Source organism: Rosa chinensis, chromosome 5 (assembly GCF_002994745.2).
Source record: "Rosa chinensis cultivar Old Blush chromosome 5, RchiOBHm-V2, whole genome shotgun sequence".
Lineage (NCBI taxonomy): Eukaryota > Viridiplantae > Streptophyta > Magnoliopsida > Rosales > Rosaceae > Rosa > Rosa chinensis.
Genome location: NC_037092.1, coordinates 24,143,445 through 24,171,439, shown reverse-complemented (window position 1 = coordinate 24,171,439; position 27,995 = coordinate 24,143,445). Strand labels below are relative to the sequence as shown.

The window sequence follows — 27,995 nt, the reverse complement described above, 5'->3', positions numbered from 1 at the left end:
GATTTTTAGAGAAGTCCGGTGGGTGGCGGTCGGTAACCTGAATCCGGCGGTCGGTGGCCGGATTCCAGCGATCAGTGCCTGGACTCAAGCGAATTCTCCTATGGTTTCTCTCTCTTCCATCTTCTCTCTCTCTCTCTCTCTATGTAACAAAAGGGTGAGGCTAAAATAGTATATAAAAAATAATTGGGTATTAGGGAAGACCTTGTTAGAGTTTTCATGGGTAAAAAGGAATTAAAAACTTAATAGGATAAGTGGGAAAAAAATTCCTAAAATTAGGATAAATAGACAAAAACCCTTGTAAATTCCTAAGATTAGGGTTTTGGCCGGGACGCAGGAAAACTCTTGCCTTGCATATACGTAGATGCAGCATGGATTGTTCGAAACAAGCACGTTTTGATGAAAAGCCAACAGAAGGATTATCAATGGCGCCTCACATTCCATTCGAGGTAATCACTGAAATACTTGCAAAACTTCCTGTGAAATCCTTGTTGAAATTTCGAGTTGTGTGCAAGTCATGGTGCTCCTTAATCTCAACTAGTCAATTCGTCAAACAACATCTATCCAGCAATACTAGTACTCCCAAAAAAGTAATCCAGCTGAGTAGTGATGTCTTAACGTTTTACTCTCTACATGATTCCAAACTAGTCCAGGAAACCATCAAGTTCCGGATTGAATGGCATGCACTCAGTCCTTTCCGTATCATGGGTTATTGTAATGGTTTGGTATGCATAGAAGCTTGTCGTGAGAACCGGATCTTCCTCTGGAATCCAAGTACAAGAGACTCCAAAATATTACCATGTGGAGTAGTAGACAATAGTTATTTTTCTTGGTGCGGATTTGGTTATGACTACAATAGTGACGACTACAAGGTGCTAACAGTGGATCGTCTTAAAAAACCTATTGATAATTACCAAGACTCTAGTCGTAATTCTATGATGTACACATTAAGAACAAATTCTTGGAGAAGGATTCAGGATTTCCCTCTTGAAACTAGTTATATGATGGTTGATAGTTCTGCTACTCATGTCAATGGAGCTCTACATTGGATGGCGAGGAAAGGGTTGAATTCGTGGGTAATCATCTCTCTTGATTTAACTACTGAGACATACATGGAAGTGCCGCAACCTGATTTTTATGGGACTCCAGTTGAGGATATTGGAATTGGGGCCTCAAGCACAGGGTGCTTATGCTTAAATGTTCACAACGGTGCTGGTTCTCAAAGTTATGATTTTTGGGTGATGAAGGAATATGGGGTGCGAGAGTCTTGGACTATATCGTTCAAAATCCCATACGTGGTTGTCGGTATACACCCAAGACCGGTGGCATGGTTTTCAGAAAATGGGAAAATTTTGTTCAATAGAGATGGAAAACTGGCTACTTACAACGCAAAAAAAAATTCAGTTAGGTATCTGCATCAAACAACTTATTGCAATTCATGTCCTCATGGTGATGTTTATGTTGAGAGCTTAGTATCACCCAATGCTTATAGTAATCGTGAAGCCAAAGAAATTAGCCGTCTCAATAATATCAATGTAGAAAGAACGACAAGAGTAGTGATGAGTATGTAGGCAAGATATCACAGAACAAAGGTATTTGGTTTGATGTTTGGCTTAAGCCTAAGAATACTGCTTTTCAAATTTATGTTTCTTTTGGATATGATTTATTAATTGGTCCCCGAATTTGTGTTGATTCTTAATTTGCCTTTGCTTGTGTATCTTCTTAATTTTCTCAATTTTCTTTCTTACAGAAACTGGGAAAAAAAGAAGTGGGGAACTGCAGAGAATCCTACATCGAGTCTTCAATTTGATAAGTCTAAACCTATGTACAAGTTACAAAATATCTTCCAATTAAGAAGCAAAACTTAAGTAGCTAGCCGCCTTCGGTTCTCAATTTCGAGAATAATTTCTGTGGTAGGCTAATTGTATTTCTTTGTTATTTGCTAAAGCTTCAATCAAATAAAAAAAAAAACAGCTTAAATAAAAGTCTCGAGTTTTTTTTTTCCTTCTTTCTGTTTGATTAAACAAAGTACTCTTAGCTAAAGAACTATTGGACTTTTAGAAGTCTATTACGTTCCAACTAAATTAGTGGAGTGTAGGAGCATTTCCAATAGTATATGCTTTGTTTTTTCGTCAGATTCTTAAAGAAAATAGCTAAAAGCCAAACTGAAAACTTACAGGGAGCCATAAAATTGTTGCTCAAACTATGTTCATGATATGGTGCTAATAGCCTCACCCTTTTCGATCCACTAATTTTTTTACATATTCATCCATGAATACAGACCTAAAGGATAAATGGTTCTATCAGGTAAGAAGAGATCACATAATGGATCATATGCGACCTTTGAATTGGGTCAGATTTTTTGTAGCCACTGAATGTGGATAGAATCACACACACACACACACACATATTCTATCCAGAGCGAGGCCTCACTTTGAAATTAACGTGCGAGGTTGGAGTTTAGGATCACTTTTCGGTCTCATATCTACATCTCAACCGTTCAGTTTTTAGGTACTAATGTCTAGATTATCTCTGTAAAATTTTAGCCAAATTGATGGTCGTTAAAATATTGATAACTGCCTTAAAACTAGTACGGTTCAGGGTGGACAGATTTAGTTCGTCCATTGGTTTAAGTGAGTTAGATACCTTAAATATCATCAAATTGGCCGAAAATTTGTAGAGATGATCTATACATTAGTACCTAAAAACTGAACGGTTGAGATGTGGATATGCAATCGAAAAGTGACCCTAAACCCTAACCTCACTATGAAATTTCAGAGCGAGGCCTCGCTCTATATATATAGATAAACTGATCTTATCTAGAGCGGAGCTCCACTTTGAAATTAACGTGTGAAATTCGAGTTTTTGGTCACTTTTCGCTCGCATATCTACATCTCGACCGTTCAGTTTTTAGGTACTAGTGTATAGATTATTTATGTAAATTTTAAGCCAATATGATGATCGTTAAGGTATCTAACTCACTTAAACCAATGGATGGATTGCATCTGTCAACCTGCACCGTACTAGCTTTAAGACAGTTATTAATACCTTAACGATCATCATTTTGGCTGAAAATTTGCAGAGATGATCTATACACTAGTACCTAAAAACTAAACGGTCGAGATGTGGATATGCGACCGAAAAGTGACAAAAAACTTGAACTTCACACGTTAATTTTAAAGCAGAGCTCCCCTCTTGATAGGATCTATATATATATATATATATATATATATATATATAAGATTTTGACTTAGTCTAGGATTATGAAAATTAATTCTTACTGTGCCATCATTATATTGTTGAATACAGTTTAGATCAGATAAATTATGTTGTATGTTGATGGGTTGATTTTCACTAGTGAGAGACCATTCAGAGGGTAGATGGACATCTGACACACACACACACAGATATATATATATATATATATATAGAGGCCCGATCAGGAGCGGAAGCAGGTGGCTTCCAGGCAGCGGCAGCGGCGCGGGGCTGGCCGGAGGTGTCCCAGACCTCTTCTGGGCGGCGTTCGAGGTCGGAGGAGGTCGGGCTTGCCGGTTTCTGGGCAGCCACCTCACCTGCAGTTGCAGGTTCTGTGCAGCACCGCAGAACAGTCGTCGGCGACTTCACCTGACTGCAGACCCCTCTGCACGACTCCCAGCGTCCCTCCGGCAAGCAGTGTCGTGCCGTCGCCGCTCGATCGAGGCCGGAGGAGCGACGTACCCACTTTTTCTGGGTTGCAGACTTCCGCTCTCGAACGGCTCCATGTGTGTGTGTGTGTGTGTGTGTATATAGAGAGAGAGAGAGAGAGAGAGAGAGAGTTGTAATAGTAAAAGTAGGAGGGTTTTGTTTATTAGATTGCTTTACAGATTTTTGTAATCATTGCTCTATTATATCTTAATTAAGTACTCTTAATCATGCCACATTTTTTTTCTCACTTCTTTACACTTCCTAAATCCAAAGACTAATTTGCTGAGAACTCGAAAAGCAAACATAGCATTGAAGCCCCTCCATTAACCACCTTTATAATTCAATAAATACTAAACAAACCCAATATTTGAATCAAAATGTGGAGATTTTATATCTTAAACGATTCTGTAGATGACGCAGTGCATCCACTGAACCACGCACCGCAAATCTTTTAAATTAACAAAAATTAATGATTCACCAGACGAAGAAATTATGTAAATATCTAAATTGTATAGATATTTCCACTCATTTTTTGAGATTCTTAAACCTTTAGAAGTTCCATAATATCCGATATTTTAGTCAAAACTTTTTAGTGGGTTGCCATCCACGTCCACTTCATAAAGTAGATGAAAAATAATGACCCCTCCCCTCTACCTCCAAAAGATCGATGCAGAACGTGACACCCAGCCCACCACTCTCAATGCACTATCGCTCTCTTCCCCCCCTTCTCTCTCTCTCTCTCTCTCTCTCTCAGACACCCAAAAAACAAAATAGAAAAAAAAAAAAAAAACAAAAAAAAGCAGAAGGAGGATTTGTGTACTTAATTAAGATATAATAGAGCAATGATTACAAAAATCTGTAAAGCAATCTAATAAACAAAACCCTCCTACTTTTACTATTACAACTCTCTCTCTCTCTCTCTCTCTCTCTCTCTCTCTCTCTCCACCGCGATACCCGCAACGAGCGACTCTCACCGGAGCTCGGTCGGGTCGGGTCCTTTTGACTTTGCGTCTTCACGAGGCTGAACCTGCTTCTTTGACTCCACTCGGAGGTCTCAATTCGGGTCGTCGGTAGAAAATGGGCTGCGCCGGATCGTCGCAGAGCAAAGAAGACGGTCAGTTCACTCTGCAATTTTTGCTCTCTCCGTTTTTTATTTTCGTTTCAGTTTCAGTGCTTTTGGTTGCGTTTTGGCCGCGTAGGAATTGGAAATGGAATCGTATGAGGAAAATTTGCAGGAAAAAAAAAAATTGAGCTTGACTGAGCTCGGATGAGTCAACCTGCTGTGTTCTTTGCTAGGTTTAGATGTGTGCTTTGCGGAATCGGTTTCTGCTTTGGTGATTGTTTCGATTTTAGGGAAAAGATGGGAAATTTTTATCGCCTTGAGGGTTTTCGAAAGGATGAGGGAGTGGCATTGCTTTGAAATTGAAGGAAACTGTAGTGGAATTTGAGGATTACGTATGGATTTAGGCCTAAATGTGTTTCTAATCATCAGCCTGGGTATTTTGAGGCCAGGCTTAGAGCTTTTGATGAATATGGTAGTGGGCACTGTTTGATTCAGACAGTTCTTTAGTGTTGTTTTCTTTGTGATCTTAAAATCAATGCCGATTGGTATTAATTTCCAGCCCGTGTGTTGGAACATTTGTGTGATAGATATTGGAAAGCATAAGATGAGTTTATGAAGTTAATCATTGAGAGTGTGAAGTGTGCTTGCTATTGTGATAGTTGATAGCAGGAAGTTACGAAATGAGACGCACAGATAAAATTTTATGTTTATTGTGGAAGATACTGTATTGTGAAAGAGTACTAAATGAGAGTAGCCCTTGTGACTGCTGGAAAGGTTAAGGTACTATTAAACTGTGTAGTCGGCAGGCATTGCATGTAATTCTCGAAATTATGACTTACCTTTCTAGCCTAGTTCACTGCATTGCATCGGGTTTAGTTTTGGATGGGCTTTTGTAGTTGTTATTCACCAGATAATGCAAGTTGAAATATGAAAGGAAAGAAGTAATTTCATCCGGTACAGTTTGATGAAATATTTGTTTTCACAATATTTTTCTTTTGATAAGTAAACCTTAGTTATTTTTCCCTGAAAAGGTTGTTGAAAGGCACTGGTTATTTTAGAGTAATAACTACAACTTTCATATAAAACAGGAGCTTTGAAAAAGATTCGGAAGCCAAAACCTTGGAAGCATCCCCAGCCAATAACAAAGACTCAGCTCTTGCAGCTGCGTGAAGAGTTTTGGGACACGGCTCCTCACTATGGTGGCAGGAAAGGTAATATTTCCTATGAGTATATAGAAGTTGATAAAATAATAATGACAGAGATTTTCCTTTGAAATTTAGACATGGTATATAATTAAATAGTCAGCGTTTTTTATGTTTTACTTTGTTTAAGTTTGTAAAGTCTGGCTGTATAACTTCCATATTCGTGAAATCATAAGAAAACCAAGGTCGGCAACTGAGCAAAGTATAACAGATAGGTTTATATATTGAATTCCGGTCAATGGAAAGCAGAGATCTTTGCAATGCGGAATTCTTATTTTCATCATAAACCACATATAGGTTAATTCTGATAACCATTTCTGAAACATGTTACTTCCGATTGCTGAGCTTGACTGTACAGTACAGATACCTTATAAGAAGGGCAACATACGCTCTTCTCAGATGAAGATTGACTCAAACAGACTAATTCTGAAGTGATTTTCTAGTTTTCTGGTCACCTCAGATTATCAAAAATGAGTTTTGGTTTGGGAAAGTTTCCTCTTAGTTGTTTGAGTTCAACTACTGTATCCACATAATAAGTTGGAGCACTCTGAGTTTTCATTCCGATTATTTTAATATATGAATTTAAGTTGTGTCTGATGATTGGGTTTGAACATAAAACTTGAATCCTGACAATTCTATTTCTTCTTTCCTTGCCCTTGCAATTATTGGGATTATCATTTGTTGGTTCTAGAAGTATTTGCTGTTTTGAGGGATGAGTATGAGATGTGGGGGTTAAGATAGTAATGATGAAGAAAGATGGATTTAGGAACCAGAGGAAAAGAAAGGAAAATCATATTGGATGGTTCTATTACATGTAATGTAGGCTTAAAAGTACATACATACACACGAATCAGTTGATTAAGTGGATAGATTGAAAAACCAGTAATGAAATGATAATATGACCTGGGTGGAAGTAGTAAAATTTGAACTTCAGGTTGGAGGTTCTATGTGCTTACCTAGTCACATAGATGCTGTTTGTTTGTCTCCTTCAGAGTGTTTTTAATATGGTAGCTGAAATGAGGATCTGTTAGTGGATGAGGTCAAGACAATGAGGATAACTGTTAAATGAATGCAAATGAGAGGTAGGAATATAAGAGACCCAATGGTAGGGAATAAAGATGATCACATTATGTGAATGCAATGGCAGCTATTGGCTGCACCACCATAGTGCTCATGGTTCAGATTGTGTGCTACAAAGTTATTGGAAGGTCAAAAGTGTTTTGGTTCCAGGGGAAAGTCATAATGGCTTATTGGTATTATTTAGCAATACAAATTATATGGGGTACAATGATTGAAAAGAAATTTGCTAAATCTTATAAAAAGAAAAGGGATTATGGTTCTTGTCTAAGTAACTAATGGTACTTAGCCCTACAAGCAGTAGAAAAGTATTCTCGTGGTCAAGCTCTGGGTTGACTTTTCATTGCTATTAAGCTACTTTTTAAAGTTATATTCTTCACATGTCTGAGATATAAATTTTACTTATCCTTGTCAACAGAGATTTGGGATGCTCTTCGAGCTGCTGCTGAGGCAGATCTAAGTCTAGCACAAGCTATTGTTGACAGTGCTGGGGTCATTGTTCAGAGTGCTGATTTGACAATTTGCTATGATGAAAGAGGTACTTTAAAATTATATATTTTGTTCAGAATTCCGCCTATGCCATGTATGATATTCCTCTTTTCTTATATCAAAGCCGCAATGTTCAGAGCTGCTAGGATTTAGTGATGCTGAAGGGTTCATAGTATCAGTACTTTGTGATGTCTACACTTTGGGTGTGTATTTTTTTTTGTTGTCAGTTTGGGTGTGAGGTATCTCATGAGTGTTAGATTTAGAAATACTCTAGCCCAAGTCCTATGCCTTTACAGGGTTTAATGTGGCATTTTGGTATGTGTGCGCATTGCGAGTGTTGGAGAAAACTTATTCAAATTGTGAGTGTGCATTATATAATGGTCACTTTGCCCTATTTTTGTTCCTTCTTATTTAAATTCCTCTGGGTGTACTTCTTTCAGGTGCAAAATACGAACTACCCAAGTATGTTTTGAGTGAGCCAACCAACTTGATTCGAGAGAGTTGACGTAAGCTGATGATATGGAAAAATTTGTTCACAAGATTGAATGTAAATCATGTACATTATACTCATTCTCTTCCATATCGTTAACAGAGTTGATAACTTATGCCATTCACTTTGGTCTTCTTAGTTTGCTGTAAGTTTCTTTGGTTAGCTGGACATGATTGCAACAGTTTGGGTTTATCACCATCTCACTGATTCCTACTCTCCTACTACTAAAAAGAAGGTTATGTCACTGTCTTATGGTCTTTCTATTCGAAGTTTGTTTCTTTTACTGCTTGAAAGTGGCCAAACTTGTAATCAATAAAGAGCTTGTAGAGTTACTATATAGAGAAGAGAAGTACAGGCAAGATAGTGGTACAATACCATGTCTGCTTCTTTTACTGCTTCAAATTGGTACAACTAGTTACTATTACAAATAGCCCCTAGAATGACTATATAGAAAAGAGAGGTACAGGCAAGTAGTAAAATACCATGTTTATGAGAACAAAATAGAGATCTTGATTACTTTGTGATCTTCAGAAAGCTGATCGGTGGCCATTAACTTTCATGTCTCTGCTTCTTCATTGCATCAATCCGAGGATATTGCTTTGGCATAACACATTAACACATTGCTCATATCTTATAAATTAAAATTGGCTGATGCTTATCAATGCTTCTATCTGAATCTGCAAACTTGTCTGACCATATCATCATTGGTCCAGTTCTGAGCTCAGTCTCATGTATCTTCCCAATCCGTCATCCATTAATCAACACTGCTCTGAATCTGCATAGTACTTGACCATGTCATCATCCGTCCAGTTCTGAGCTCGAAGTCGTGCATCTTCCCAATCCTTCATGCAGAAAAGGCAGTCCAACATTTCTGAAGGTTCCATGCTCCTCTTATAGTCCAGGACCTGGTTACCTGAAGTACTACTGAACACAAACTCCGGTGCTATTGCAGACACCGCAACCGTTAGTAGATCACATGCCATTTTTGAAAGCACAGGAAATGACAGTGCATTGTCTTTCCACCAAGCTAAAACATCAAAATTCTGAAACTCTTCATTGGTCATATAGGCTGTATGGTTAACTCCCAAGTATTTATGAAGCTCAGTTGGCCCATAGGTCTTTATTTCCTTCTGTCTCCTCCATTCTAGAAACTTTTCGACAGCACTTTCATCACTGTCATCAAATCTCTTTCGTTTTGGGATTCGATCAGAAGTGGGTTTTTCTTTTTCTGCAAATTTGGATTCATAACCTTTGTAGAGGTCATGTAACCTAGCTTCAATAGCTTTTGTATCCATATTCAACAATAGCATGCTCAAGTATTCAGAAATGTCTTTAACTAAGAAATCTAGACCCTGTCCGTTGAATCTAGGGTCCATTGCTGCAGCTAAACAGTAACTGGGTAACATGGACTCGCAGTAACTTTTGAATTTCGACTCCATTATTTCATAAACTGCTGTAAATTCTGGAATTGAATGACCTCTGTGTTTATCAAAACACTTGCTAATATATCTCAAAATAAAAAGACCACCAGAAGATGTGGGCAAATAAACCTTCGAATTTGAGAGTGCCACGGAGCGAAATACTTTCAGAAAGTTCATAAAAAGAAAACATTCCAATCACTTTCACATAAAAGATTGCTACCATCATGTTTGCCATTGTAAAATTCACTAATTGCAGCATTGTAGTTGACACAAGATGCTAACATGAGAAAAGTAGAGTTCCAATGATCCTTGAAATCAGGTTTCAGCTCTCTATATTTCAGACCTCGAGACTCACATAAAGCAGAAAATTCTTGTTGCCTAGCAGAAGAGGAAGCAATGTAAAGAATAGCACCCCTAATTTTCTCTATATGAGCTTCCATCAATTTCAAGCCTTCTTGCACCATTGAATTGACCATATGGCATAAACATCTCATATAAGAAAATTGACCTCCACAAGGAGGTTGCAAAGTGTTTTTAAACATGTCAATGATGGCTTCACTCCCAGTAACATCATCAAAAGTAATGTTGAAGACCTTATCATCAATCATATATTCCCTAAATATATCCATTATGCTCTGAAATATAACAGTATCACTATGAGGATATTCGAGCATACGAAAAGCAATGATTCTCCTTTGCAACATCCAAGCAGAGTCAATATAATGTGCAGTAACACAAATGAAACCAAGTTGTTCATCGGCACTACTCCAGAAATTAGTACTGAAAGAAAACGTACCATTGAAACCAGAAAGCTCGGATACCAGTGCTCTTTTCATATCATTGAAGTAGTTCAGAGAATCACTTTTGATAGTGCGCAGGCAAAGACTAGAATACTCAGACTGAACATATTCTTGAATAAACTTTTCAAATCTAGCATGTTGAGCAGAAGAATAAACTTGCCCACTTGAAGAAATGTACTTGGCCAAACCTTGTCTCATTTTCTGCTGAGAGTATTGAAAAGTTGGCATATAAGAACTTCCAATACGACTCTCTTGGCCAACACTTTCATTATCAGACTCATTCATTTCAACATCATCCACGCTGTTTCTGATTTCAGTATCATCCATATTCTCAAGCAAAAATGAAACCTCACAAAGCTTCGAAGAGAGAGCGATAAACTTGTAGTTAATGAACATAGGGAAAATCCCAGTTTTTGGGATTATGATCAAGTCGTTTGGGCATGGGACTATGGGTTCCTCTTTCAAGTTTCTACCAGAAAAAGAAGACATTACGAATTAAAAATCTTTTTTTTTTTTCAGAGTTTACTTGGATGGTGGTTGAATTTGCCCAAGTGATAGAGGGTTCCCCATTTTTTAGCTTATATTCGACGAGTAGCCTTTCATTTGACGCCATGTTTAGCAACCTGAGTTGTCTTGCTAAAGTACTTCGTGGGTACTAAACCTTCAAAGTAATTATGTTATCTAAATGGAGCTATGGATGCTAAACCATAGCATCCATAGCTCCAAAAGTACGCTAAATAATCGACAGCACAAATTTAAGAACGAAACAGTATAGGAGCAACCAGACACGACGGAACCGTTATATCCATTTACATTTGGAGCCTTAAAGGCTTAAACTAACAGCAGAGAAGAAAAGCAAACACTCTCCAGTCTCCATCATCTGAAAATAACAAGATGTAAGAGCAATGTACCCTAAACCCGAATTCTGCGATTCCCCTCCAGACACAAGGCAAAGCAAAGATTTAAGCAACTCAAAAACCTTCATTGCCCGAAGGAACCTTGATTTTGTAAGAAGCATTATATCAGAGAGTTCCCCTGCAAGGATATTTGAAAAACGCCTTAGACCTTCTTGAAGAATGAAAGAATATTTCCTTGCTTAGGATCCTTGTTTACTGCTTTCTTGCCTCCTGCTTTGGCAGTTTGATTTTTCGGCCCAGTGTTCGCCACTGACTTCTGAGCTGCGGCAGGCCTGGATTAATAAAACCAACATTTAGAGTTCAGTCACCAGGCAAAAGCTCCAACTTCAGCTAGAAAAATTTAATCAAATGAAGCTTTTGGGAATAAAAAAAAATAACGAACAACACATCAAATAAACCAAACAAATGCCTTGGTTACTATTTACACTACTAGAAGTACACAAAAGCTAGACTCATATTGATTAGCTTCTGAACTACATGTTTGTCTAAGTCTGTCGTGGGTAACATAAAATTTCAATATTCTATCAGTTTAAGGCCTCTCTCAATTGTGCCAACGATCTTGACTACATTTGTTTCAACCCATAAATGCAGAATTGGTATAGTTAAATATGATGTGACATCTTTTGGCTTAATGTTTCACTTAAATCCTATGGACTCATATTTGTATGACATTAAGAGGAATAGAAAGTAAAAACGAAAAAACACAAATGATCTTTTGCTACAATCATCTTAGATCAAGAACTGAATGGATAAAATAATAGCAAAGATATAAATTAACCTGTTCGTAACACTGGTAACTGTATTATCAGCTTTCTTTGTTGTACTGCTGTCAGCTTTCATTGTTGCACTGCTGTCAGCTTTCTTTGCTTCTGTCTCCTTGCCCTCCCATATTACCTCAGTTACTGTATAAATTACGTTGGAACAACAAATGAAAAATAAAATTTAGATGGACATGTGATTTCTTCTACAACAAAAAAAAAAATTATTAGCTCACCTTGCTACAACATATTTATTCAGGATAAATTTCAGAAATATAAATCACATATGATATATTGACATTAAACAGTTGCAGTAAGAAAAGAAACTAGAACCAGCCGTATCAGAGATATGACTGGGAATGTTTATAGAACAGATTGCTTGTAAGCAGTTACTAATGAGTCCATCTTAATTTATTATATTTTGTTGAATAACCGCAAGCCATTTGCAGCAGAGAATATATGCTAAGATGCAAACTGACATTCTACAAGCAGGACTCTATGAAAACTGACGCATAGAAAGCAGAGAATACCTTCTCTTCCACGTTCATCAATCCGTGTCTTCAAAATTTTTCTTCTTTGAGGAGATCTTGATGCACCGTTGGTCAGTTTATCCATTTTGTTCACACCTTTTTCAGGCACAGAGTTACGTTTTTTCTCAGTTAGGATAATCCCAGCATCTATCTGTGTTTTAGCAGCAGTGGCCAGCTTATCCATTTTGTTCACATCTTTTTCAGGAACAGATCTGTCTGTTTTCTCTGTCAGGATAATCCCAGAATTACTTTCCTTGCTGACAACAGTAGAATCTTCTCTGCAAGGTGGGTCAGATTTTCCGTCAACTGATATCTCTTCCTTGACCTCTGGTTTATCTTCTACCTGCTCGTCAAAGTTCAAATTGGTTTTAAGTGCAACCAAAGTTTTGCTACTTTCTTTGAGCTCTTGACATGATTTTCCTTTTGGATACTCTGGGGATGCTAAATTGACTGCATCTTCACATTCGTCTTCATCGGAGAAATCAAAGACAACCCTCCGTTTCCTAGTGACTTCAGAACCGGAAGCTCTCTTAAAATTAACATCTTGATCATCATCGTCGCTGATGACACCAGCTTCTGCTTCTCTAGCACAAATTTGAGCCTCTGCACTTGCTCCTGAAGAAGGAAGGATATAAAGAAGTAACTTAGCTAGTGCTACAAATCGTGAGCATCTTACAAAAGAATAATAGAGAGAGAGAGAGAGAGAGAGAGAGAGAGAGAGAAGCTTCTATCAATGTTAAAGAAGATAAAAGAATGAAATATTAAAACTTGGTAAACTAGTGAAACCTACCAGTATGCGTAGGAATCAAATTACTATTTTCGGCTGTAGAATTTGACTTGGATTTCACAGATGCACGACCCCACAAATTTGCCAATGAACCTCCAGAAGCAGAAGAGCTTTTATCACTCTGGACCTTCTTTTTGTTAGCAGGAAGAGGAGCAACTTTCTCTTTGTCTGCAGGATGTTTGTTAGGCTGATGAGTAACTCCTATGCCATTGCTTTCACTTTTGACATCTTTTACCACATTGGGAGCCGGCAAACCAACTTTCGGACTAGATTGTTCTCCTTTATTCTGTTGCTGTTTTAAAATCACACTATCTTGATGAGCTAAATTAATTTTTGATGGCTCTGAAGCTAATTTGGTCTTCAGTTGTGGACCTGCAGTGCTCAATGGTGTTCCCTCTACATTACGCAAAACAAAGGAATTGAGAATGCCGCAGAACCTGGAGAAGCATAGCAAATAGTTATCACATGTATAATTGCATAGGTGCATAATTTTTATGTACTATACTAAATTTAAGCAAGAGTATATATTACTACAAATTAGCATAACAGAGGGACTGAGTCATCCAGCAAAATATAAAATCTTTAAAGTTTTGTAGAATATATAAACCAAAGCACCTATAAACCTAAAATGATTATACGGGAATATTCTTAATAAACCTAAAATCAATAAAATAACTTTAAAAACTTACTGTGAAAAATCAAATCATTAAATTAATAAATTCTCTTCTTCTTGCTTTGCTTTAAGGGAAAAAAGGTTCCTTTGAATAAAATGTTAAACTATCAAGTCATCTGATACTTCTGAGCAGAAAAGGCATCCATTAATTAATATTCACCAAAATGAAAGCACAATAAAGGTTACATGGTAAGAATATAAATTTTCTCAAGCAAAGCGGAACCAAAAAGATAGTCGCTGCAGTACTGTATTCTGAATGAGATTGCCTGTTTATTTATGTAGAAGCTATACAACTTCCCAAACTTTCAATTTTCAGAAAGACAAGCAAACCATGTATCTACAGGAGTATTCTTTCTTATTTTCAGGAGACTTTATATGGGAGTAAATAAAAAAGGTACCTGTTATCTCTCAAGCAATTTTCAACTGTTGGAGCCTGCGTATGGAGCTCCTCTGCTTGTACAAATTCTGCATTCCAAATTGTAGCTGGATCCTTTGGAATGCAAGGTTGCACACTGTAAACCCCAACGGAGCAGTTGCCATCAAATTCTTCTTTTGCTTCTGCAAAAGGAAAAACAAGATCCATTATATCTGTTCTTTCCTGATGTTTAAAGATGACAAAGACCAACAAAAAGGCTCGAACTATAACTCAGGTTTCAGTAAATCAATCGTTCAGAAAAAGTGAAATATCATTGGTACATACCCGTGAAAAATTTCAAGATATAAGAGCAACAACAATGAAGCAAAGAATTTCCAAAAGAGCTCTAGTCAAAACTTATAAATGTATATGTGCCTAAGTCTGTGTGCACCTACAGAGTTTGCAGAAATCTACAAACCATCCTACTTTGAAACGTAATTCACAAAATCATTGGTCCCTCCCACAACATATTCAATCGCAACTCAAGAAGAGTGGAGTTGATTCAAAAGATAAACGCTACCTGCAAGTTGAGGCCCCGAAACGAACCTTACATGGTAGCTCACAGGATTGTTCTTCAACTGGCCAGACAAAGTATATACCACTTCCAAACTGTTTCCATGGTTTTCCACAAACTCCTGGAGCAACCTGTATATAACAGCTTTCAATCACTTGTAAGTTGTAAAAATACGAAACGAAATCCAGAAGCCGTTGGAGACAGTTCCTACCTCTTTGCATCATTGGATTTAGGTTTACAACCAATCCATATTCTAATTCAAAGGCATAAACTTGCATCTGTTTTGAGATTGACTTGGTATGTTCATGGCGTAAAATGTTCAACCATCTCTGAAGATGCTCCGGCATACTCAAATTGTGCTACGCAAATTTGTGATTTTCCGTAAGATCATAAGATAATGGGTGGCTTATGACTTCTAAGCATTGAGCTACTTGAACCATTACAAGCCATTTGACCATGCACATAAGAATTTTGTGAAGAGCAAGCCGCTGATAGGTAAGAGTCGCTGGACCCAATTGAGCTTCTAGTGTAATATTGATGGAGTGTACAATAATCAGAGCAAATGACTAATGAGAGGTCTACTGCCTTATAAATACAAATGTTTGGAGTTGAAATGCTCATTACATATTTTCACTTTCATCGTCCATTATTACAAATTTGCACGTACACTTCGATTTACAAATGTGCGAGTGAAGGTTGTTTAAAGATGTAAACTTCATCGTATCCCTTCCTACAATCGGAAAGCATATGAAAAATTAGAAGTTAGTAAACTCAAATAAAGAAAATAGTAATGCAGTTTCAAGGGCACTTTTGGCTTACCCTGCCTTCCCACAAAATGTTGGACTGTAATTGTAGATGAGATTGTCGAGGACATCCTGAATAGGTGGCCTGTTTAATGACTTCCTTGCCTCGCTGCATCAAAAATTCAATTGCAATGAGTTTTGGCTTTTCTATCATTCTGGTTGGATAAACCTGGTAACTGTTGTTTCGGTAAGATACTGAATCTAACTTATGTTTGGAATCCCATGAGTTTTTCAGCTCTACGTGTATTCTGAAATTTGATACCTTGAATAATGAAAAAACTAATAATGCATTTGTACAGTTCTAAACCTAAATTTCAACATCGTCCGATAATTGTTGCATGGCCTCTTCCTTCCTAAAGAGAGTTGTACACTACATATTGAGGTTTAACATAGTAATTCAATCAAAGGAGAACATAAGAAGGATACAGCATAAGCCCTGACCTGATAAAAAAGTTTGCGATGTGCTGAGTCACGTGAATGGCATCTTCTGAGTGTGGAATCATCGGTAACCCCCATTCAAAAGCATTTTTCTGCATCATATATGAAATTAACAGATGTATTGGAAACGCTCCAATATGTAAATAACCAAAATATATGAGACAAGAACAGAGGGAGAAGAATACAAAGACTAGTCAGTAGTCTATTCATTTTCTTAATCTACTATTCTTCACTTAATCTGCAGGGTTCATCCAATTATTTATGTTACAATGCAAAACTTTACTGGCTTTACGGAAATAGTTATTTGAACAAATTCTAAGAATACAAATGTAGCCATATTGCAATTGTTTGAAGTGGGAAAGAAAATGTTATTTTGTGTTAAATTCCACAATAACACATGTTAGATATCCATGAAGACACAATAGAAATAAGAACCTCAACATGTTTCCACTTGTAAACAGTGTTTTGTTGTGCTATTGCTGCTATGGCAGACTTAAATAAATTAATAGTCACATACAATCAAAAGACTTAACAACAGGATGTGGTATGCACGTACTGTGGAGACATAGACCTGGTATTAATGCTACAAGAATTAGAATTCTTCACGGGAAAAAGGAAATTTTGGAATTGATTTTGGAAAACATGTAACAAGATCCACTACCTTATCATCTTTATCAGTACTGGTTGTCAAGATCTTAATAATACCTCCAGATGCCATTGGAAGGCAGTCACCGGATAGTGGTATGCATGTACTGTGGAGACATAGACCTGGTATTAATGCTACAAGAATTAGAATTCTTCACGGGAAAAAGGAAATTTTGGAATTGATTTTGGAAAACATGTAACAAGATCCACTACCTTATCATCTTTATCAGTACTGGTTGTCAAGATCTTAAAAAAACTTGATAGATCTTGGCTCTCTTCCAACGTCTCTGGTGAGATACCATACTGTTGCATTGAATCATTGTAAACTCGGGTTACTTTCGAAAACCAATAGTTTGCTTTGTAATCATAATCATATAGATTAAAGCAGGACCAAAACCAAAATGCATGGTTCAGAGAAGCAGAAGCGACAAAAATCCTTGTCTCAAGTCTCAACAACATTCAGCAATGTCATGATATAAGAATCAAATTATTCTCATCAAGCTTTGTCAGATGATAGGCCACAGCTCATCATCATAATGAAACAATCTAAACTTTCTCAGACTATTAATAATTCATTATTTAGAAGAACAAATGAACAAAAAAGCCAATGATATATGTTTTAAAAGTGGGTTACCCATCTGAACCCAAAAAAAAAAAGTGGGTTACGCATGAAAAAAGAGATAAACAATGCTAAGATTTAACCAGATAATTTATTTTCAGGTGATTATTCAGGACTGTGCTTATAGGCATAGATAATAAAGTTCATTATAACTCACATGGTGGTTTTGCATGACAATACAATCTGTACTCAACTTTCTAAGCAAATCAGGCGGAAATCTGCAAAACAATCATTTGGAGGTCGCAAAAATTAAATCAGCCGGGGTATTCGGTAACCACAGAAGTTTCTACATCAAAAAAAGTTTATAAAAATAAGACCATACAACTCTAGATATCAACCATCCTCCCAGTCATGATGAGAATAAATGTCATAACCACTAAACAGAGATAACAAATGGAAATTCACTTGTTCCACCACGAATTCAAGGTAGCTTTTAGAGGGCCAGCACTAGGGTGGGAATAGCACACATGCAGTAAATAGTTGAGATTGTTTCATCATGCATAAGGTGTTACCCAAGAACCAGAAATCCTAGTTTGCTTCTCTCAACAATTGAATCATTTAAAGCATCATTGAAAATAATAAAATTGATGGCATTGAATCTGATCATCGAAAGTGATTAGTAGGCATATATTGTACTAAAAAGGCCAAAAACAAAATGCAATTTGAACTGCAAGAGACTGAATAGTTACAGTGAATTATGAACTGGATGGATTTACCTTGCTGATGATCATTGTTAGAAGTTCGAAACCCAAGCAGATGGCATATAATGGAAAATGGTCACCAGCATCATTCTTCTTTAAAATCATCTGCAGACAACAATAAGAGAATAGCTGATATAAGTACTTAAGTAGATACATTGCTTTTGAATAGTGGACATAGATAAATCACTAAGAAAAGCAGTGGAACTATCCTACAGGAAATTTTGTGAAGGGAAGCCTTGAAACTTTTGATGCTAGCTGACCATGACAACAATGCCACGGTTGCAATACATACTCAAACTATCAACATCCCATGTCTCTTCTACCATTCACTTCCAAGCCCCATTTAGCTCTTCGGTCTAACCTGCATAATCAGAATTTTCTTTTGCCTAGTGTAGGCTGTGGTACATAGAAATTATGTTTGATGCTGATGATTTTGGACAGTTACATGATACTAAGATTAATATCATGTCAATGCATTATGAGCATCATGATCCTTAAGCTGTGATGACTCAGATTAGTCCATTTTGCTACTGACACCTTCAGAGTGAGCTGCTACAAGTGCATTGGGATATTCAAAATGTTTTGCATTGACCAGCATTTCATGTAGAAAGTATGGAATTCTTTGTTTAGCTGTGAAAGCGGTCCCAGAATATATAAAAATATGGTTTTACTGGGATGCCCAGAAAACCAGGACAGTATCATGCACTAAAGGCATTGCAAGTACCGTAAAGTACCTTAAATATTTTCGCAGCAACTTCATAGTACCGACCACTTTTAGCCCAGCCTCCGGTGAAAAGCATGCCATTGACCAGATTGAGCTTCTGCAGTGCAGCTGGATATAGTAAGCACATGACCAGACCACTATAGTTTACATTATGCCTCATCCTAAGCAAACAATAGCAATACAACTCGAAACAGAATATACAAATGCAACCCCTTGCTGGGCAGAAATGAAAAATACAGAAAACTGAAGTCCACAATAATCAACTTAACTTTTGGTTGAAAGGTAAAATCTTTCTGTAGTACTTCTGTTTTCGATAAAGTAAAAAAATAATAGATAAACAAATCAATTGAAAAGTTGAATTCTTTAACTAGATAGGGGCATGAACAACTGAAAGCATAGTGCATAAAGCAGATTTTGAGCTAAACAACACAGAATCAACTTCTTTCTCAAACCGATCATAACCAAAAGCCACATACTTCAATTATGAACTTTGATCAAAGCAAAGGAATTACAATTAGAATTACAAAGCGAATAGCAGAAGCGATTGATTACCTGGAAGAGAACATCAGAAGGCTCGTTATAGATGAGCGGAATAACGCGAGCGCCGGCAGATTCAACGAACTTGACGTAGGAGGCGGCGATGTAGGAAGTACCGGTAGCATTACTGAGCCGACCGGAGGCGCCGTCGCCGGGATGGCTGAGAATACCGATCACCGGGCGGTAATTGAGCTTGGGGTCAAGCGCCGTACACCTCTGCGACGAGTCGGAGCCAGCGAGTTGAGTCGGGAGCAGAATCGTCGGCGTGGACTGCGCCTTGGCGGAGGTGAGCTCCTTGGAGAGGGAAATCAGGAAGGGGATCCAGAGATAGTTCCACATTTCCGAGCAGCGCGAGGAGGAGGAGGAGGCGGGAACGGCGTCGTTTGGGGCGTCGGAGGAGGAGGAGGACTCGGCGGAGTTGGGAGGAGGGATAGAGGTGGGCTTAGCGAGAAAGGGGGAGGGCATTTTGGGGAAGACGGAAGCGAGTTGGGGTTGGCATGGAGGAGATGAATTCGATGATGGTGTGGCTCAAAGCCTGGGGGAGTCGAGTAGTCTCTCAGTACGGCAATTTGAACGTGGAGTCAAAAATAGTATAATTTTATTACTCGTGGGATAAATGGCTCTCGCCGTACACGTGGGACAAAATAGTACTGCCAATAATAGAGAGGTTTTGTTTTTTGTCTGGCCAATAATTGAGAGTTTGAGAGACCCGGGACTAAAACGAAGCATGGAAAGATAAAAAAGAAAAACGTATTCTTGAGCCACTTTAGCTTTCAACAAAAGATGAGGTGAAATAACTAATTTCTCTCGGACTTTAATAATTTGTACTACTTAGGGGAGTTATGGTGTTTTGAGACTAAGGCATTATTTGGTTCACGGAAAGAAAATCAATTCTCATGTCTTTTTCATGAGGATGGGAAATTAAAATTCTTATTATTTTTTTTTGAACCAAATCAATCAATTCATTTAACTCAAGCCAGAATGGCACGGATACATACCTTCCCTTGCCATCTCTAGACAAGTTTAGGACGTGGTATGCTAGCACCACCCATTAGACAACCAGTGCTCACTTATTCAAAAGCGAGCCTAATAACTATGAAAAACAAGCCATAGCAATTAGGCAAAGTTTAGAAATAAAAAACAAAAATTTAAAATTTCTCCTTGCCCTTAACAGTTGGGCTAGGAGGTTTGGAGAGATAAGCAAAACAAGTCTCTTGCGCGGCATCCGCAACCTTCTTGGACTTTGGAGGATTTTTATTCTTTGCTCCCAGGGGTCTTCCTCTTTTTCTTCTTTGTACCAAAGCTTGTTGGCATCACATCTTTAGGCACTAAAACATTCCCAGGAGCTTCAACCATACCCAAAGATCTGGCAGAGAACTTACTGGTAAACATAGGCATTTTTTGCTTCTTTGCCTGGATATCTGGTAGCAACGGTTTGAACAATTCTGGTAGCAGAATCTTTAGTTTTTGGGGAGACTTTGAAGGAGAGGGGGGGAGGTGACGCTTGTCACCCCTACTCTCCTTGTTCTCTGCTTCAACCGGTACAACTGGTTTTTCATCCTGAGAGGCCTTCGGGCTCTTTCTTGCAGACCCTACCTTCTTATCAAATTCCATGCTTTCACTTGGAGCGATAGGTTCAGAAGATGAGATCTCCAGGTCCGGAGCTGCAAGTACTGCCAATGCTAAAGGTTGGTGCACCTCCTTCTCCATTTCTGTGGCACTTATGGCTCTATCACGCAGTATGATAGGTTTGCGTGCGTTAGAAGCTTCCTTTGGCTGGAATAAGGACCCCTGTAGATAGATGGCAAAATAGGTGTCTGCACACCCTAAAAACGAAAGGTACCATCTACAAAAGAGTTAACCGCAAACCCTAGAGACGGACCAACCAAATCCTTCCTCTGTTCTCCAGTATTCCGTCCTATACCTGTTGCGGCATGGCTACCAAGCAAAGGGCAATAGTTGCCCTCATGATATATCAAATGGCAATGATCACACTTGCCCACCAGGTTTTCAAAAAAATATGAAATTTCAACCTCAACTCCAGGTGCCAGTTTTAGGGTTTTCTTGAGGAAAAAAGGTTTAGAAATATCATGTGCCACATGAACCCTAATCTTACCCGTATTTGCAAGGAGTTTATCATCCAATTCAAGATACTTACCCGCCACTGAAGCGATACTTTTGATCATGTCCGGCTCCTCAAACAATGGCGAAATATTACTAAGTCGAACCCAGAAGAAGAGGACAGTCAGCTCAATCTCGTCAATAGCTTTGATGCCATCATACTCCTGAAGTACAACCGGAGCCTGGTTAAAACGACATGGTCCACCCTTTAAAACCTTGCTACGATCCTTGCGCAACTCAAATTCCAGGACAAAACGGTTGGGAGCCCGCTCTTGAATCTTGAAACCTTTGTCAAGGACCCATACTCGCCGGAAAAAATGTTTCAGATCATTCAAAGCAGCCGGTTTCTTCACTAGAGGACGTGCCAACAGAAAGGATTGCTTGGCACGTCGCTGGATTCCATTCGAGGCTCTTGAGACATCTACCACATCTCGGCTAGCCAGCGCAAGTGATGCAGCAAAGGACGAGGTTACAGCATCAATGTTGGACATGTTGCTGGGTTTGGGATCAACAGAATAGCGACGGAGGTCGCTTTGGTTGTTTGGTTTGGTGGCGGCACACATAGCACTGCCCTAGTTTATGTTCATTGTCTTGAGGGTGATGATCAAATGTTCCTCAATGTGGAAATTAAAATTCTTATCAGGTTTCCTCTCCTATGTTTAGTAAAATAGAGAAAGTATTCAAGAAAGACCATTTGATTTTCCTTCTAGTGTTTGGTTGGTACGAGAAAGGAAAGCAAAAACATGTCATTTAGGATTGCAAGGGGGTCGAGAATAACTTATTTGATATTATTTACCAAAAATTAAAATATCATATTTTAATATAAATGATTAAATACCAAAAAGATGCATTGGCAATTGGTAGCTTAAATCAAAAGGTACATTCGAACAATCGTAAGCATGGTCTACGAAATTCATAATATGATGTCTTGGAAGTTCATTTCTTATACATTTTTATAAATCCAGTGAACTACATAGTAACTTCCCATTTTGGTGTTTGGTTCACAAAAAATAAAAACAATGTTAAAGGAAAAACATATTATGTGCCTTCGTCAAAGTAACTGACGAAAAGGGAATCAAGGAATCAGTAATTACCAATCAATTAGCATAAAAGATAGATCAATCAGTATTTAATATCATAATTGTAATCAATATTTCCGTTGTAATTTCTTCCCTATATAAAGGGACTATGAAATGAAATGAGTAGACCATTCCAATCTCCATTTACTTTTACACGTTATCAGCACGCTCAGAGCAAATAGCCAAAGAGAAAAAAAGCCTTTGTTTCGAAAAACTGCTTAGATCCCCGCGACTGCTGTCCAGACTCTCGTCCCCGTCGCTTCTGCATCCCAGAACACCTGACTCCGACGTCACGCTCGACGCCGACAACGCACCGAACAAAGTTTGCTGCACTCGACCCGTTTTTGGGTCCATTTCCAGTTGGGCTGTTAACCCAATCTGACTCTCTCTCAAAAAAAAAAAAACAAAAACAAAAACAAAAACAGGCCTTGTGGCCCAGACAAGAAAAAAACAGGCCTGCTGCCCAAAAAAAAAAAAAAAAAAAGAGAAAGCAATTAAAAACAAAACAAAAAGGGTTTTGTGGCCCATTGTTGAAAAAAAAAAAAAAAAAAAAAAAAGAGGAGGAAGCAAACACTGTTTTTTCTCAAGCCCAAAAACATCGCTACGCACGCCTGCATCAACACGCGCGTGTGCTAGGATCGTTTTATTTTCTCTAAATCAAGTATGTTTTATTTATTTTATTTTATAATTTTAACCAAGCATGCTCTATACCATATTGTTTATGCCTTTATTTTATTTTGTTATTAAGCATGTTTAATTAGATAATTTTGATTGTTTTAATCATGCCTTATTATTTATGTTTTATATCATTATATTATAATTATGTTGAAGCATGCTTTATATTTTATTGCTTATGTTTTTATTATGCAATTGTGAACATGTTTTGTGAATTTTATTTACGCTTATATAGTTGTTCCTAAGCATGCCTTTAATTATACTATTGTTTATATTTTATTTTACGCATGATATATTATTGCTATTATTATATGTCGCATATATTTTGTTGTATATTTGTGCAATTTTGAGCATGTCATGTAGTTTATTTTTATATATGCTATGTCTTATTTATTATTAAATGTGTTATAGTTATTTTTGCAATACGACATATAAAATTCCATTTTGCCATGATAATGAAAATTCATGCGCATTATACACACACTTACTGTGATAAATTATTTTCACATAGCATCGAAAAAAATGTGACCATTACGAATCTTGGTCTTGAACTAATTCATATATTTGGAAAATAATTTACGTGGATGTCTTTATGACTGCGTAATTTATATCTTCTCTCTTGTTTTATGTAGATGGCTGATCCAACTCGACCTGAGTTTGACATCTTGGACTCAGAAGGACTTGAGTACCATCGTTGGGTTTCCGATATGGAAACTGCCTTTGTGGCAAAAGACTACACTGCCACCATTACTGATCCCAAAGATGATGAACTATCTAATAAGGTGAAAGCAGATGCCTTAATTTTTCTGAGGCGACATATTGATCCTAACCTACGCTGGGAGTACCTTCAGTTGAAGACACCCAAAGCACTGTGGGATGCCCTTAAAGGACGTTTTGGGAACATTCACGATACTTTGCTCCCAGGACTGGCTGTTCAGTGGAATGGAATCTGCTTGCTTGACTGTAGAAAGGTCAATGACTTCAACAAGGACATGTTGCGCTTAAAGGCACGTCTCAATTTCTGTGGAAGGGAAATCACATAAGATGATATGATCTACAAGACTCTTACCACCTTTCCTAATTCAGCTTTTATACTAGCGAACCAGTATCAGTTGGATTATGACAACAAAAGAATCACAACCTTCAATAAGTTGATAAGCCTACTGCAAGTGGCTGAGAGACAAAATAAGATTCTCTTGAATAACAATGTCAGGCCCAATGGGACAAAGAAAATTCCCGAGGCTAATTATGGAAAAATGAAAGGTGGAAATAACTCTAATGCAAGGGGGTTTAGATGCGCTGATCCCTACCCACGTGGCAACAATGCACCACTTGGAAAGGGACATGGGGATCATGGAAACAAGATGCCAAAGGAAAGAGTTGACAATGAACCATGCTATAGGTGTGGATTCATTGGGCATTGGTACAAGAACTGCCAAGCAAACAATAGAGTAGCTCCAATGAAAATTCCCGAGGCTAATTATGGAAAAATGAAAGGTGGAAATAACTCCAATGCAAGGGGGTTTAGATGCGCTGATCCCTACCCACGTGGCAACAATGCACCACGTGGAAAGGGACATGGGGATCATGGAAACAAGATGCCAAAGGAAAGAGTTGACAATGAACCATGCTATAGGTGTGGATTCATTGGGCATTGGTACAAGAACTGCCAAGCAAACAATAGAGTAGCAGCCAATTACAAGAGGTATAGAGAGTCTAAAGAACAAGTGGCTCACTATATGGAAGAAGGAGGTCATGACCTAGACGTCAACCTTACAGTTGCAGACTCCAATGGCAAAGAGGAACTTGCTAAGTCAATTGATGCTCTCAATCTTGACTGATCTGCTTTATTCATTTTATTTTCCAAAGACAGTTGTGAAGGCATAATGCCTCATTTTTAATGAGACTATTGTTTGGTCTTAAAGTTTATTTTCAATCATGGATTGATGAATAAGATTTCTGAACAAGACCTTGATTTGATTATCGTTGGCTTATTAGTAAATTTTGAACTTTATTCTGAAGCACTGAATTTATTCAAATTTATTTACTACACATATTTGCATGGTTCGACATAGCACTATAAAGATGTAAAACAATACATCTAGAGAAAAATTATTAGAATGAAAAGAATACCATTCTACGCAAATAGAAATACTCTAAAGAATATGAGTTATATTTTCTAAATACCTCCCATTTATTTGTAGGAATGAATGGAGAAGAACTTGAGTGCCTAGATGATAGTGGGACTACCCACACAATATTAAGAAATAGGCAATTATTCATTGAACCAATAGCCTATAATTCCTCTGTGACTACGATGATTGGATTATCAAAACTAATAAAATGGCGAGGAACAGCCAAATTTTTGCTGCCTAATGGCGCAACATTTCAAGTCACAGACGCTCTATATGCACCAAGAGCTAATCGAACCTTGTTAATGTTTCAAAGCTATTTGTGCCAACGATTATCCAGTAAAAACACACCGTGAGAATGGAACTGAATATCTTGATATTAAATCTAATGACTGTGGAAGGAAACACATCTTAGAGAAACTTATGAGTCAATTTAGTGGACTGTACCTCACTACTATTCAGATCATTGAATCCTATACTGTCACCAACAATAAAATGTGGGACACTGACTCATATAGGCTTTTTCATGACCGCCTATGGTACCGAGGTCGTGACATGATGATCCGTATTTTTCAAGAACTCACACGGACATCCCTTCTTTCAAGTGCAAAATGGGAGAAAAATCCGCCACACTACAAGGTGTCGGTTCTAGGATTACTCAAATGTAGTCATTGCTTTCTGAAGTACCAGAAGCACTACCTCCCTCCCATTATGCCTCATTGACTATTTCAAAGGCACATCACTCGTTTTGCAAAGCCTGCTTTTTAGCAAAAACAGGATCGAGACCTTCCTATGCTAAAGATACAAAACAAAACATTCCATTCTTACAAAGGATATAAAGAGATGTCTGTAGACCTATCCATCCAGAATGCGGACCATTCAAGTACTTTATGGTTCTGGTGGATGCTTCGACAATCTGGTCACATGTCGTTTTATTGTTCACAAGAAATGCTGCAATACTCCTAGCACAGATTATACATTTAAGGGCTCACCACCCTGATCACCCTATCAAGTCTATACGGCTTGATAATGCTGGAGAGTTTACATCAAAAGCATTTGATGATTATTGCATATCTATTTGGATCGATGTAGAGCATCCTGTACCTCATGTGTATACACAAAATGGTCTCGCAGAAGCCACCATCAAAAGGCTACAGATGGTGGCTAGGGCATTGGTTATGTGCAACAACCTGCCTATATCTGCATGGGGTTATGCAATAGTGCACGCAGCTTTACTTATTCGTTTCAGACCCATTGCTAGCCAACCATTATCTGCGTACCAGTTCGTAACTGGATATGAGTCTGACACTTCACACTTACGCATATTTGGCTAAGCAGTATATGTGCCTATTGCGCCCCTACAGCGCAACAAAATTGGTCCTCAGAGACGATTAAAGTATTTATGTTGGATACGAATCCCCAACAATTATCCGCTATTTGGAACCCTTGACAGGCGATCTCTTTACGGCTCGATTTGCGGATTGTCACTTTGATGAGACAGTCTTCCCGTCGTTAGGGGGAGATAGGAAAAAGGATTTTCCAAGGGAACGATAGGAATTGTCGTGGTTTGGTCCCACTCTGTCTCATTTTGATCCCCGTACTTCACAATGTGAAAGTGAAGTGAAAAGAATAATCGATATTCAAAACGTAGCAGATTCGATGCCTGATGCGTTTTCTGATATAGCAAAAGTGACGAGATCACATATACCAGCTGCAAATGTGCCTGCAAGGTTAGAAGTCCCCAACAAGGGGCACGGTGCCGCAGATAGAGGCACTACAACCACACTTAGTGGAGGTATGGTTGAGGCCGTGGCTCCTCAAAGGAAGAGGGGGAGGCCACTAGGTTCGATTGACACTCACCCAAGGAAGAAGAGGGCGAGTAAGGCACAAACCGATCCATTAATCATCAATGTAGAGAATCCCTCTCATGAGATTGTCTCTGATTATAGCTATGTCCATGAATCAATACTAGAGGACGCTCCGATGTTTGAAATGATTCCAGAGAACAAAGAAATCTCAATGGATTATGAGAGTGCGTATGAGTTGATAGAAAGATCTTCCATACACATTGATGATGTATTTGCATACACTGTTGCTCAAGAAATCATAGAGCACGATGATATCGAACCACGCTCTGTTGCAGAATGTCAACAAAGAGCAGATTGGCCTAAATGGAAAGAAGCAATCCAGGCAGAATTAGATTCTCTGACAAAGAGACAGGTATTTGGTCCAGTAATGCTAACCCCACCAAGTGTAAAGCCAGTAGGACATAAATGGATCTTTGTTAGAAAGCGTAATGAGAATAATGAAGTCCTGAGGTACAAGGCTCGCCTTGTGGCACAAGGTTTCTCCCAACGCCCTGGAATTGACTACGAGCAGACATACTCTCCCGTAATGGACGTTATAACGTTCCACTACTTGGTTAGCCTAGTAGTTTCCGAAGGACTGGAAATGCAACTCATGGATGTGGTGACTGCATATCTCTATGAGGATCTAGATTCAGAGATATATATGAAAGTGCCTGATGGCCTTACATTACCCAAGTCAAGTGACTCTAAACCACGGAGTGCGTTTGCAATTAGGTTGAAATGCTCACTTTACGGATTGAAACAATCTGGGCAGATGTGGTATACCCGTCTAAGTGACTACTTGATTGGGAAGTGATATAAGAACGATGAACTATGCCCCTGCGTATTCATAAAGA

At 38.2% G+C, this 27,995-nt stretch overlaps 3 protein-coding genes and 1 pseudogene across 3 annotated transcripts; 2 read left to right on the top strand and 2 right to left on the bottom strand.

Annotated features, from left to right (window-relative positions):
* Window positions 1-422: 422 nt before the first annotated feature.
* Window positions 423-1,568, top strand: LOC112203494 (F-box/kelch-repeat protein At3g23880). Its single transcript, XM_024344460.1, has one exon. The coding sequence runs from the start codon at window positions 423-425 to the stop codon at window positions 1,566-1,568; it is 1,146 nt and encodes a 381-aa protein (XP_024200228.1).
* Window positions 1,569-4,451: 2,883 nt separating this feature from the next.
* Window positions 4,452-8,404, top strand: LOC112201594 (ubiquitin domain-containing protein 1). Its single transcript, XM_024342500.2, has 4 exons — window positions 4,452-4,795; window positions 5,833-5,955; window positions 7,442-7,561; window positions 7,953-8,404. The coding sequence occupies exons 1-4, from the start codon at window positions 4,759-4,761 to the stop codon at window positions 8,015-8,017; spliced, it is 345 nt and encodes a 114-aa protein (XP_024198268.1). The 5' UTR covers window positions 4,452-4,758; the 3' UTR covers window positions 8,018-8,404.
* Window positions 8,405-10,952: 2,548 nt separating this feature from the next.
* Window positions 10,953-15,464, bottom strand: LOC112203493 (nucleolar protein dao-5). The gene is made up of 8 exons (XM_024344459.2): window positions 15,442-15,464; window positions 15,029-15,070; window positions 14,824-14,948; window positions 14,287-14,446; window positions 13,219-13,652; window positions 12,429-13,043; window positions 11,919-12,042; window positions 10,953-11,412 (listed from the first exon to the last, which is right to left on the bottom strand). The coding sequence occupies exons 1-8, from the start codon at window positions 15,462-15,464 to the stop codon at window positions 11,283-11,285; spliced, it is 1,653 nt and encodes a 550-aa protein (XP_024200227.1). The 3' UTR covers window positions 10,953-11,282.
* On the bottom strand, window positions 15,077-19,860 carry LOC112165839 (annotated as a pseudogene).
* Between the last annotated feature and the right edge of the window lie 8,135 nt (window positions 19,861-27,995).

What these genes read in the sequence shown, in the direction of transcription:
- LOC112203494 (XM_024344460.1), top strand. Translation starts at nt 423, where the DNA reads ATGGCGCCTCACATTCCATTCGAGGTAATCACTGAAATACTTGCAAAA.
- LOC112201594 (XM_024342500.2), top strand. Translation starts at nt 4,759, where the DNA reads ATGGGCTGCGCCGGATCGTCGCAGAGCAAAGAAGACG. An exon ending in GTCGCAGAGCAAAGAAGACG is followed by an intron (nt 4,796 to 5,832) that starts GTCAGTTCACTC and finishes CATATAAAACAG; the next exon opens with GAGCTTTGAAAAAGATTCGG. An exon ending in TCACTATGGTGGCAGGAAAG is followed by an intron (nt 5,956 to 7,441) that starts GTAATATTTCCT and finishes CCTTGTCAACAG; the next exon opens with AGATTTGGGATGCTCTTCGA.
- LOC112203493 (XM_024344459.2), bottom strand. Translation starts at nt 15,464, where the DNA reads ATGGACGATGAAAGTGAAAATAT. An exon ending in AAATCCAATGATGCAAAGAG is followed by an intron (nt 14,949 to 15,028) that starts GTAGGAACTGTC and finishes TGTTATATACAG; the next exon opens with GTTGCTCCAGGAGTTTGTGG. An exon ending in AATTGCTTGAGAGATAACAG is followed by an intron (nt 13,653 to 14,286) that starts GTACCTTTTTTA and finishes ATGCTTCTCCAG; the next exon opens with GTTCTGCGGCATTCTCAATT.